Here is a 13,446-nt window from a genome sequence, read left to right as displayed (position 1 = left end):
ATAAATAAATAAATAAATAAATAAATAAATAAATAAATAAATAAATAAATAAATAAAATCCTAATGGTAATAAAGCGGTATCTCGTTGTGGTTTTCATTTGCATTTCCCTGATCATCGGTGACACTGAACATTTTTTCTGGTGCTTACTGGGTCACTTCCAGATCTTCTTCGGAGAAATGCTTATTTGAATCCTTCTGCCGATTTTTAAATCAGTTTGGTTTTTTTTTTTTTTATTGTTGCTGCATTTTAGGAGTTCTCTATATTCAGGTTATTATCAAATATGCATTTGCAAGTATTTTTCTCTGAGTTCTATAAGTTGCCTTTTGACTCCACTGATAGCGTCCTCTGAGGCACAAAAGTTTTTAAATTTGATGAAGTCCAATTTGCCTATTTCTTCTTTTGTTACCTGTGCCTTTGGTATCATAGTCAAGAAGTCCTTGCCAAATCCAATGTCGTGAAGTTTTTCCCGTGTTTTCTTCTAGGGGTTTTATAGTTTTAGCTCTGATATGTCCAGGTCTTTAATCCATTTCAAGCTAACTGTTGTATACTGTATTAGTTGTAAAGGTCCAACATCATTCTTTTTCACGTGAACATCCAACTTTCTCAGCACCACCTGTTGAAAAGACGAACACTTCCCCTATCGAATGGTCTTGTCACCCTTGTTGAAAATCATTTGACCCTATTTGTCAGGGTTTATTTCTAGGCTCTCTATGTATTTGTCTTTATGGCAGCACCACAGTGTTTTGATTACTTTAGCTTTGTAGTACATTTTGAAATCAGGAAGTGTGGAGTCCTCCAACTCGGTTCTTTCTCAACATTACTTTGGCTATTCAAGGTCCCTTGAGATTCCATGAGCATTTTAGGATGAATTTCTCCATTTTTGCAAAGACAAATATTGTCCGGACTTTGCTGCACTGCATCTGCAGATTGCTCTGGGTAGTACTGACATCTTAATAAGAAGTCTTCCAGGGGTGCCTGGGTGGCTCAGTCATTAAGCGTCTGCCTTCGGCTCAGGTCATGATCTCAGGGTCCTGGGATCGAGCCCTGCATCGGGCTCCCTGCTCGGCGGGAAGCCTGCTTCTCCCTCTCCCACTCCCCCTGCTTGTGTTCCCTCTCTCACTGTGCCTCTCTTTGTCAAATAAATAAATAAAATCTTAAAAAAAAAAAAAAAGTCTTCCAACCCATGAACATGGATGTCTTTCCAGTCCCTTCACTAACGTTTGGTAGTTTTTAGTGTACAAGTCTTTCACCTCTTTTGTTAGTTACTAAGTATTTGTTCTTGATGCTACTGTAAATGAAATGGTTTTCTCAATTGCCTTTTTGCTCATTGTTAAATATAGAAATTCAGCTGATCTGTGTGTAGTGGTTCTGTATCCTGCTACTCTGTTGAATTATTCTATAAGTTCTAAAATTTGAGGGAGGAAGTTTTAGGACTTTCTACATATAGGATCATGTCATCTGTGAATAGAGATCATTTTACTTCTTCCTTTCCTATTTGGATGCCTTTTCTTTCTTTTTCATGTGTAACTGCTTTGGCTAGGATTACCAATATTATGTTGAATAGAAGTGGTGAAAACAAGCATCCTTGCTTTGTTCTTCATCTTAGAGGAAAAACTTACAGGCTTTCACCCTTGAGTACAAGATTCACTATGGATTTTTCATCTATGTTTTTTATGATGTTGAGGTAGTTACTTTCTTTTTTTTTTTTTTAAAGATTTATTTATTTGAGAGAGCGAGAATGAGAGAGAGTACATGAGAGGGGGGAGGGTCAGAGGGAGAAGCAGGCTCCCCACTGAGCAGGGAGCCCGATGCGGGACCTGATCCCGGGACTCCAGGATCATGACCTGAGCCGAAGGCAGTCGCTTAACCAACTGAGCCACCCAGGCGCCCTGAGGTAGTTACTTTCTATTCCTAGTGTGTTGGGTGTTTGTTTTAATGGAAAGGTATTGAATCTTATCAAATTCTTGTTCTAAATCAGTTGAAATGATCATGTATTTTCTCCCTTTGTTCTATTAATGTGGTATATTACATTGATTGATTGCCGTATGTTGAACCAACCCTGCATTCTGGGCATACCTCCCACTTTGTCATGGTGTATAATTCTTTCAGTATGCTGTTGAATTTGGTTTGCTAGTATTATGCTGAGGATTTTTACATGAATATTCACAAAGTAAAGTGTATTTTTTTAATTCATAAAGAACTGTAGTATTCTTTTCTTGTAATGTCTTCATCAGACTTTGTAAAGGCAATACCAGTCTCTTAGAAAGAGTTAGGAAGTGTTCTTTCCTCTTCAGTTTTTTGGGTGAGTTTGAAGAGGACTGATCTGTTTGTTCTTTAAATGTTTGGTGTAATTCATCGGTGAAGCTGTCAGGTCCAGGGTATTTTTTGGTCAGATTTTTTAATCTATTGATTCAATCTCCTTACTAGTTCTAAATCTTCCAATTTTCTATTTCTTCATGATAAAGCCTTAAGTTTTGTGATTCTAGGAATCCAACCAGGTCATCAAGGTTATCCAATCTGTTGGTGTACAATGGTTTATAGTACCCTCTTATAATGTCTTTTACTTCTGTAGAATTAGTAGTTGTGTGCCCACTTTTGTTTCTAACTTTAGTAATTTGAGTCTTCTTGTTAGTCCCTCTACCTACGGGTTTGTTGATTTTGTTAATTCTTCTGAAGAATCAGCTCTTGGCTTTGTTGATTCTCTCTGTTTTTCTATTTTTTATTTATCTCTGTTCTAATCTTTATTATTTCTTTCCTTCTGCTAGCTTTGAGTTTAGTTTGTTCTTCTTTCCCTAGTTCCCTAAGTTTTAAAGTAAGGTTGCTGATTTGAAATCTTTTTTTTTTTTTTTAATGTGAGCATTTACAACTATACATTTCCCACTGAGTACTACTTTTGTGGTGTTCCGTAAGCTTTGAGGTGTTGCGTTTTCATTATTATGCATCTGTATGTATTTTCTCATTTCCCCTGTTATTTCTCCCTTGACCCATGGGTTTAGAGTATGTTGTTTAATTTCCACATATTCGTGGATTTTCTAGTTTTCCTTCTGTTACTCATTTCTAACTTAATCCCACTGTGGTCAAGAGAAGATACTTTGTATGATATCTTTTAAATCTGTTGAGACTTAATCTGTAGCCTAAGATAGGTTATATCCTGGAGAACGTCCCATGTGCCCTTGTAAATAAGGACTGTTGTTGTTATGGAGGATTCTGTCTATCTGTTAGATCGAATTGGTTTACTGTGTTTGTCCAAGTCCTCTATTTTCTTACTTATTTTCTGTCTTGTGGTCCTATCCGCTATTGACAGTGGCGGGGTGGGGGGCGGTTTGAAGTCTCTGTTATTACATAACTGTGTGTTTCTCCCTTCAATTTTACCAATTTCTGCTTCACATATTTTGATGGTCTGTTATTAGATGCAAAAAGACTTAACAACGTTATGTTTTTCTTGCTGTACTGAAACTTTTTTTTTTTTAATATATGGATCCTTCTTTGTTCTTTTGGTTAAAGTCTAGTTTGTGTGATATTACTATAGCCACTTCTGCTTTCTTATGGTTACTATTTGCGTGGGATATCTTTTTCCATCCTTTTGTTTTCAACTTATTTGTGTCTTTGGCTCTAAAGTGAGTCTCTTGTAGACAGCATATAGTTGGATATATATTTTCATCCACCCTGCTTTTCTTTTTTTTTAAGATTTTATTTATTTATTTGACAGAGAGAGAGCACAAGCAGGGAGAGAGGCAGGCAGAGGGAGAGGCAGGCAGAGGGAGAGGCAGGCAGAGGGAGAGGCAGGCTCTCTGCTGAGCAGGGAGCTCAATGTGGGACTCGATCCCAGGATCCTGGGATCATGACCTGGGCCGAAGGCAGATACTTAACCAACTGAGCCACCCAGGAGCCCTCATCCTGCTGACCTTTTCACTGGAGAATTCAATCCATTTGCATTTAAGATAATTACTGATAAGGAGGGACTTACTTCTGTATTTTACTATTTGTTTTCAATATGCTTTATAGCATTTTTTGTCTCTCATTTCCCGCATTACTTTTTTGTGTTTAGTTGATTTTTTTATAGTGAAACTTTTTAATTCCTTTCTCATTTTCTTTTTTTATTTTATTATTTTTCTTTTTAGAGAGTGAGTGAGTGAGTGGAGGGAGGGGCAGAAAGACAGGGAGAAAGAGAATCTCAAGCAGGCTCCTCCACACCCAGCTCAGAGCCCGATGTGGGGCTCAATCTCACAACCCTTGAGATCATGACCTGAGCCAAAATCAAGAATCAGACACTTAACCAACTGAGCCACCCAGGTGCCCCTCCTTTCTCATTTTCTTTTGTGTATATTCTGTAGCTATTTTCTTTGTGGTTACTATGGGGATTACATTTAACATCCTAAAGTTACAATGCTCTAAATTGAATTTATACCAGCCTAAATTCAATAGCATAAAAAAATCTCTGCAGCAAGATGGCTCTTAAAAAGCAAATAAATATGGAATTATAACTCAAGATAAGGACCAAGTGCAAAAGCAGACTGCTATGATAAAGAAAACAGGTTGGCCTTTTCAAAGGGGTCAGCAAGGAGAGCCACTCTGAGGGGACATTTACCCAGAGTGCTCAAAGATAGAGAAAGCTAGCTTGATAAGGAGTGGGGAGAAGAGCATTCCTGACAAAGAGAGACCACGAGTCACAGAAGAGCTTGGGGCACCTAAGAAACAGGGGCCCACATGGCAGGAGTTCAGTGTTGACGTGGGGAAGGGAATCAAGTCCAGGAGAAGCAGGTGGTCCCAGTTCCACAGCCTGGGAGGGCCGTGCAATACAGGGAGCACTCCCCATCAAGTGCACAGGAAGCCACAGAAGGGCTTAGCGCTGCTAAGTAACGAAGTCCTAATTCTGTTGGATGAAGCTCTTGCTGGCCATTCTCTGGCAAGGAATCAAGAGGAAAGAAAACGAACGTGAGGAGCCCAACGAGGCAGCTCCGGCAGTCTCCAAAGCCAGAGATAACGGTGGGCAGTCCAGGGTGGAGATGGAGAGAAACAACGGGCCCCAGACAGGCCTGTGACCTTGAACAGGTGAGACCGGAGTCCCTCAGCCCTGGCTCTGAGTGCCTGCCCTGCCGTGTCCTCGCTCACTGGCTCTGCACCTTGACTATGGCACTCCCTGCAAGCTTCTATTTCCTTCTCTGTAAGATGGAAATATAATGAAATCCACCGGGTATGAGGAGAAGAAATAACCCAGCTACTCATCACAGACGTGCACTCCTTTCCTTCCTCTCAGACATGTGCCTCTGGTCAGTGCTGATCTAATTCAAACACACATCACAACCATGAGAGGCTATGAAAATTGTAAGCAAACATGTGACACCCAATTCGCCCAGCTTTGAACGTGTTACCAAGTCCCTATGAGTGCCCAGGCCTGCCTTGGGGACAGGAGCCTGTCTAGATTTAGCCTCAAGGGTCCGAGCGGCAAGCGTGGATGGGCAGGTATCTACCCAGAGGATGTTGGCACCCAATGATGCTACCTCCCGCAGCCTGGAGAGAAACATGTTGCAAGGAAGGTAGCAGCTGCTCCAGCAGATTCCCTTCCAAATCCACCGAAGCTAGGGAAACAGAGCCAGTTCAATCCTGCAGGCCCACAGTAAACACTCTGACGGGAGAGAGGTGAGCTGGGTGGCCTCACCTCCCTGCTCTGCACCTGGAGACCTGTCTAATGACAGGGCTCCTCATCCCCACCACAGTCCTTTCCCATCCTCCTGGCTTAAAGAAGATCTCACTTCCTAACGGAAATCCCTAGGCTAAAACAGCCACGGGAAGAACAGAATTCTTTGGATTTTCAAAACCAGGGTTTGAGGACCTGGAAGATGGTAGTGGTGGAGGGTGGTCTTGTTCAAAACAAGGTACCATGTCTGCATACAACTTGTCTTTAAGTTTTCTGAATGGCGACCCACCACGAGAGCCACAGAAACCAGCTCCGGGTGAGTCTGTGTAAGTGGGTCAGGAGACTCTGCTCTCATTTGCTTTCTGGCCTCATCAGACTGGCCAAGAAACCCCACCGGAGGTGACCGGAGGGTTCGGTATTAGCGTACACATGCCAGATGCCCTTCACCACAGTGGCCCCGCTCTTATTGGGTAGGCCTCATCAGGAAACATCTAAATCCCAATTTAATGGGGTTGGCCCCAGATCTGCCCTCCGCAATGGGATCTGGAGCCTCCAACTTCTTCCTCCAAGCAGCGGAAGGGGAGTGAAGAGTGCTGAATGAAAGCCAAGCATGGGGACCACTGGGTCCCTGTCCTTCTGTCTTACAGCCGTGGGGGGTTTGGGGGCTACATCGCCACGTCCCACCCCCTCCCTGCCTGTGATACAACAGCGGCCCCTGCCCCGACGATAAAATTATGAACAAATGTCAAAGCGGAAGCTTTGCCTCATTACTGCTTGCGCTGCCGTAATGAGTGTTTATTCCTGGCACCTGTGCTCTGGACAATTAAAAAACATAAATGAGATGAAATGAACTACAGAGGACAGAGGCTGCTGTGGAGCCAGCCCCACCAGCCCTCCTCCCGGGTGTCCTCTGGGCAGACGGAGGCATAGCAACCCGTCATTAAGCAGCCACCGGGAGGACTCGGGTTTGTGCAGACGAGGAACACATATTTCTCAGAGACCAGGGCCAGTACTTCCTCCTCCCCGCGTGAGCCTCCCTGCCCCACCGGCCACCCCTTCCCCACCTCGCAAACTCTTACTCTTCTTCAGCCCAAAGGTCAGCTCTCGCCGGAAGACTCCACGCTGTGGGATGATCACTCGGCAGCCCTGCCCCTGGCCCCCAGCGGTCCCTGCCCGTATTTCTACTAGAACACCGGCGTTTTATCTCTCTGCCGATAGCACTGCCTTCCGAGGGAAGGACCAGGTCTGTTTGGCACCTGTATCCCCAACACCTTAACACAATGCCAAGGGTCTTCAAAAAATGCTCGTCAGGAGAGTGGGTGGATGGGTGGAGTGGGGACGCATGCAAAAGTCTTTCCGTGTCTGAACTTTGAGGAGTGCAGCCCCTCCCCCCTCACCAGTCACGTGGTTTCCCGCTATCCCCATTCATCAAGTCAGAGGTAGACACCAGCTTCGTGGCTCCTTCCCTGTACCCGCAACCAGACAACCTCTCCCCCTACTCTCCTCCAGCCCTCACGGCGCACGGCGAGAGCTGATTCACATTCAAGTGTGATCCTGATTCCTTCTACCAGACCACTGACTCCTTAGAATAGGGACTGACCCGCTCAACTTGGAATCCCCCTGGGACGGGGCCTGGCACTTAGGCACGGTCTTGGCAAACCGCTGGTAAGGAATGGCAGGCGGGGCAACCACTGAGCAGCCCCCCGAGCTGAAAGTACACACGAGGGCAGGGTCGGCGGCCGGGCCCTCTCCCGTGGGACAGGGCTGTGTCTCCATCCCCCAACCTGGGGAAAAGACAAGGACAGAGCACTCATCCAGGACCCCGACGGGAGACTCACCATGTTCATGACGGTGAGGATGAACCTCTGGGCGGCCTCTGCCCCGTGGTACTGCACCATGTCAGCATCGGCCACCACCAGCGTCTCCACCGTGTGCTCGCTGGTCAGCTGGATGGCGTTCCTCCGCTCCCGCCAGTCCTGGGACGGCCTGCCCTTCCTTGGCTTCTTCTTTTCTAGAAAACGACAGAGACATCCATGCAGGCCTTGGCATTTTGAGTTCTAAAACCAGTGAAGCGGCCTCCTGCTGAGCCTCCCACAGAGAATGGTCAATCTCCAGGGGCCAGGAGAGCTGGACCTCCACCATCTGGGGGGGAGGGGGGATCCTGAGCTCACTTCCTACAGGGGGAGCTGAGGGGCAGAAGGGGGCTCACATCTGTCCACATCGCAGCTGAGGAGGCCAATGGGACTGAACATCAGGGAAGAGAAAACCTGCCCCATCAGAGGAGAGCGGCCAGCCATGCAAAGTCAGCGGAGGGAAAGGAAGCCCAGGCCCACTGGGGAGAGATCGGAAAGTGCCTCAGGTTAATGGCAGAGACCCAGCAAGCTTTCCTGAAAGGGCTAACCCCACTGTTGACAGCTGGGACCCGGGGAGGTGGCACTCTGGCCACTGTTCTGACGGTCACGAATAAGGAGCCATAAACATTAATAATCACAACAAAGCATTATTTCAAAGAAAAACAAAACAGCATCAGAAAAGAAAATCACCTGACACGCACATCCCGGCCAAGACAGGTCCTTTCGTCAACCCAGGGAAGGGTCATTGGCAATCCTCTGCTGACTCTTTAGATAAACTGATTCCCTATCAGATCTGATCGTTGTTATCAATTAGAGCCCAAATCAGAGTGTCTGGGCAACTCCAAGCTGCTAGGTGAGGGTGACGTAGGCTTTGCTGATGAAAACCCCTCTGACCAACGCTAAAGGCTGATATGAATAGTACGCATTTTCAGGATCCAAATGTATGTAAATAGAAAGGCACTTCTTAAATTTGATAACTATTATTTCCATGTTGAGCACTAGACCCTAGAGAGATGACAGGTGTCATCTCTGCTACAATTTCCACACAGCAAACCCAGCCTTCATATGCACAAACCAGCTTCATAGTGATCTGATCCTTCCAGAGCCAAAAAAGCACACTGTGAAACAGCCTGAGATATGGGTCATCATGAACAAACAAGAATACTCTGTACCATGTAATTTACAACTGTGAAAACCAAAAAGCAATCTAAGTATCCAACCGCAGAGAAAGCCAGCCATGGTAAAACGGTTTGCAGCGGGAAAGGCACGTTTGTGACAATTACTTAGCAACATAGAGAGAGGCAGAACTAAATCTGTATCTATAGTTGAATTGCGATTTTGCAAAGATTTAGCACACAAGTACCCTTGGGCCCCCAAAGGGAATAAATAAATAAGTAGACAGATAACCAACCAACGTAGGTAGAACGTAACTAAAGTGTGAATGGTAGGGGATATGTGATCTTCGTTTTCCTTTTTTTCTCTGTATTTCCCAAGTGTATACAATGAACCAGAATTACTTTATTTAAAATAATGATGTTGAGTTTGAGAAAAACACAGATGTCACTTTTACACTCTCCACAACAATACAGAAGGCATGGGGGAGCTCGGTACGTTATCGGATGAGCTGCAGAAACGCAAGATGAAAAGCACGAATGCGTCGGTCCTGTCTCTCCTCGCCCAGAGCCAGGTCCACCTCCCATCAAGACTTCTGGGCCTCAGCAGTGGAGTGAGGGAAGAGTCCATGCTTAGACGAAAGGCCAGGTCTCTGATAGCGCTGCCTTACACATGGGCAGAACGAAGAGGCTGCTTGTCCAAGGTCTCTTTGTAAACCTATACCCACATTCAGCAACCCATTCATCTCTGACCACGAGGAAGGAGGCACAGGGGTGATCTCCACATTCTGGGCTCAGGGTGCTTGCTTGCCAGGTGCTCCCTGCCTGGATCAGGCTGACCTGGATTTTGTAACAAACCACCTTGCTCCCATTTCAATGCAGTGGAAGTGAAGGGCCACCCAAGTAAGCATTCTGTTGTCATGAGCACAACCACGTTCTCCCAGCCACGTGGTGCTGCAGGTCCAACTCCTAGTCTCATCTGCAGATCCCCCCCCCCCCCCCCCCCGGCAGGGCTGCTCAGCACTTACTTTTGCACAGTGTCCTATGTTTTCAGGTTCTTGTGTGGAAAGAGCTATATTTTTGGCAAGGTCCAGAGGACACATTAGTAATCTGTCCCTGGAAGATGGTGAACTTGGACCATGTGAGCTGAGCAGTCTCTGAGAGAAGTAGCCCATCACTCCCAGACCAGATCAACATGCTGCACTGGGGGGCGCCTGGGTGGCTCAGTCGTTAAGCGTCTGCCTTTGGCTCAGGTCATGATCCCAGGCTCCTGGGATCGAGCTCCACATCAGACTCCCTGCTCTGAGGGGAGCCTGCTTCTCCCTCTCCCTCCGCCTCTACCCCTCCCTCTGCTCATGCTCACTTGCTCGCTCTCTCTCTCTCATAAATAAAATCTTTTAAAAAATACTGCACTGGGCATCATTCTTTAAGTACAAAGTAGGACTAATAAGACTTACCTCTCCCTCCCTGATGGACCACAGAGAGCTAATAAACAGGGTGTCCTACAGGGTGAAATGCTATGGTTTGACACGTGCCCAGACTACTAATAGGTAAAACACAATGGTCAGGAGCTCTGGGTTTTTGTGTTGGTTTTTTTTTTTTTTTTTTTTAATTTTTTAATTGTTTTGCTCTGGTTTTTAAAGGATTTTCACTACAACTATCCCATGTAGTTCCCTTCATGGCCCCCAGCCCCTGGCCTAGCACGTGGTGTGACAGGAAATTCACTGGACAAATGCACCCACGGATGGATGGATGGATGGATGGGTGGGTGGGTGGGTGAGTGAGTGAGTGAGTGGAATCCCTGTTTCCCACATCACAAAGCCAAAGTCAAGCACTACGCAGTGGAGATTTCGGCCCTAGAACCCAAAGCTTCCCCCACTCTGCTCTGACTCTCCCCACCTGCTCGGCCTGTGTGTGCCAACAGGCTCCTCACTGCCCTCTGAGCGTCAAACCTAACAGTAGGAGGGCCGAAGAAAGCTCAGCAGGAAAGGGTTCTGGATTGAGCATCACGAAATCGATGCTGCTGCATCAACCTACCCAGGTGCAGGTCCTACCCAGGAAGACGGGGCACAGATTTCTGAGCAGCCCCCACTGACCATGCTCCTTCCGCTTGGAGAGTCTCTAGCTTGTTCCAGGCCCTCCAGCAGCTACGGGGTAATTATCCCTCCCAGCTGCCTGGGGCCCGTTGCCGCGAGGCTGTCTGCATTCCCCTTGCTGAGCATTGTTACTTGGGGCTGTCAGGCCAGAACCACACTAGGCTGGCTGGTAACGTGCACCCCAGTGCTCTGTCCTGCCCCTGCACCCAAGGGAAGAGGCCGGAAGGCTTGATTCAAACCCCTGTGGCCAGATGGGTTTCAGGAATTCAGAATTTTTCAGATTTTGCAAGGCAATTCGGTGGGCATGCCATATACCGAATACCACTTTCAAATGAGGTCTGGGGCAGCAAGCTGTTATCAAAAGGCACTACTATTTCTGCAGTGAAATGAATAAATGGGGGGTCAAGAAAGACCTCACGTCAGGGCAGGGCAGGCCTTCCACAAAATGAGTGTCAAAGGGCTTGGATTTGGTGGGGCGCTTGTGTAGCTTAGTGGCTTAAGCGTCTGCCTTCGGCTCAGGTCACAGTTAGGGCCCATTGGGCTCCCTGTCAGCGGGGAGCCTGCTTCTCCCTCTGCCGCTCCCCCTGCTTGTGCTTACTCTCTGTCTACATAACAAATAAATAAATAGAATTTTAAAAAAATAATCCTGGATTTGGAATTGCAGGTCAAGAGACCAAGGACCAATATTCCCTCTCTCAATGCCCCTGTCCTTCCTGGGGGTAGTGGCAGAGAGGAACAGGGGGGGTGGAGAGAAGCTTGTTCCTCCCTACTCCTCACTCTCATCAACCACCCCACCAGCAGCTCCATGCTCATCACCACTGATGGCTAGTCCTTCCCTATGGCGAAAACAGAACCGTAATACATTTTTACCTTTAATTCCACAAACTGCATACGTACACTTTAACAGACAATATCTGTCAATACCAATATTCACAGATTATAGACACCGTGAAGAGTAAGAAGAAAAACACTAATTTTGGAATAACAAGGGTGCTGGATCCAGACCTCACCGGAGAAGTCAAAGTTCAGGCTGGGCAGGTGTACAGCCGTCTGGAGGGCCCTCCACGCTGGGCTCCGGGGTCTGCTGTCTCCAGCCACTGTGGGAACAAGGGAGGCGGCCCTCACCCCACTGATGAGGACAGACCACAGCCGGTGGGGCTCCAGGCCCTCTCCTGCTGTTACAGACACCAGCAATCATTCCAAGTCCACCATGTGGTCTCGTCTGCCAGCACATTGCTGGAGTTGGCACTGACTTGGTAGATTTTCAATTTCCGGCTTCATATTATTTTTTCTTACATTTATTTTCCCTTTGCTCCAATTATCCATTAAAAAAAGAAAATTCAGGGGGCGCCTGGGTGGCTTAATCAGTTAACCGTCTGCCTTCGGCTCAGGTCATGATCCCAGAGTCCCAGGATCGAGCCCCGCATCAGGCTCCCTGCTCAGCGGAGAGCCTGCTTCTCCCTCTGCCCCTCACCTCGCTCGTTTTTTTCTCTCTCTCTCTTTCTCAAATAAAAAAAAAAAATCTTAAAAAAAAAGAAAATTCTATGTATTTATGTAAGATACCCCAAGTCTTTTTTAGAACAAGAGGAGAAAGAGAAAAACATGCAGAAAAAGGGCATTCTAAATGTGGTGCTTTTATTTTTTTTTATTTTTATTTTTTAAAAGATTTTTTATTTATTTATCTGAGAGAGAGAATGGGAGACAGAGAGCATGAGAGGGAGGAGGATCAGAGGGAGAAGCAGACTCCCCGCCGAGCAGGGAGCCCGATGCGGGGCTCGATCCCGGGACTCCAGGATCATGACCTGAGCCGAAGGCAGCCGCTTAACCAACTGAGCCACCCAGGCGCCCTAAATGTGGTGCTTTTAGAATATTGACATTATTACTGATTCTAAGAATTTGGGGACTACTGAAAATGCTGAGCAAATACATAAGCTGTCATTTTCGTTACGAGCTTTGCTCTTGGCAAACTAAAAAAAAAAATCTCGGGTGTGAATTATCAAGCTCTGTATGAAACAGATATTTCTTTAGTTTAAAAATAAAGAGTCTTTAGGTATTTACCAGGGAGAAGCAACACATGGATCACAAAATATTTGGTGTGAGAGTTCAACCGCTGGAAGAATTACTCTGTGATTCTACCCGTGGTCTTTTCCAGGGAAGACCTCAGGTCACCTTCATGCCGAGAGAGAGGAAAAACAAGCCCGCACCAGCTGCAGAGGCAAGTTAGAGAGAAAACAAATAGAGGACACGGGGGCACTGGGCCCTTCAAGACCAAGGACAGAGGGCGCTTCAGGCCAAAACATCCAAGACCAGTGCCAGCGCTAGGAATTAGGTCTGGGGTGTCCAACATGCTTACAGAATTAAAGGAAAGATTCAGACTTAAACTTGCTGTCATTCAAGCCAGAAACATAAGCTTTCCCCACACACAGCACTCAAGGTCCAGATACAAGAACATCTGCACCTGGGCACAGGGCACAGGGGACTGGGAAGACTCTAGAACCAGATATGCACCTAGCCGCCCCGACCTCCGCTTTTCCCCAGCTTTCTTGAGGACAGGGTAAAGGCAATCCTATCAAAAACCCTTGGTGCCATCCAGCTAGGTTGCAAAGAATTTACCTGTGGTCGGAGGAAGGCCACCTGTCCCTCATTCTCACCTTGAGACACAGATTCAGTGATTTGCGCCCCATCCTGTGAGACCTTTATAAAGCCTGGGGCGAGGAATCCCTTCCTGGGCTAGTAGAAGGATGCG

The 13,446-nt window shown here is 46.6% G+C and overlaps 1 protein-coding gene across 1 annotated transcript in view; it reads right to left on the bottom strand.

The window, feature by feature from the left end:
* ADAMTS17 (ADAM metallopeptidase with thrombospondin type 1 motif 17) overlaps nucleotides 1-13,446 on the bottom strand; it is a 342,817-nt gene that overhangs the window by 285,053 nt on the left and 44,318 nt on the right. Inside the window, exon 3 of the mRNA XM_021680437.1 lies at nucleotides 7,478-7,650. Coding sequence (XP_021536112.1) covers nucleotides 7,478-7,650 — 173 coding nt within the window. The remainder of the gene's footprint in view (nucleotides 1-7,477; nucleotides 7,651-13,446) is intronic.

The sequence above is a fragment of the Neomonachus schauinslandi genome, chromosome 9 (genome assembly GCF_002201575.2).
Source record: "Neomonachus schauinslandi chromosome 9, ASM220157v2, whole genome shotgun sequence".
Taxonomy (NCBI): Eukaryota; Metazoa; Chordata; class Mammalia; order Carnivora; family Phocidae; genus Neomonachus; species Neomonachus schauinslandi.
The sequence above is the reverse complement of the archived record's forward strand: the minus strand, read 5'-3'. Positions and strand labels throughout refer to the sequence as shown.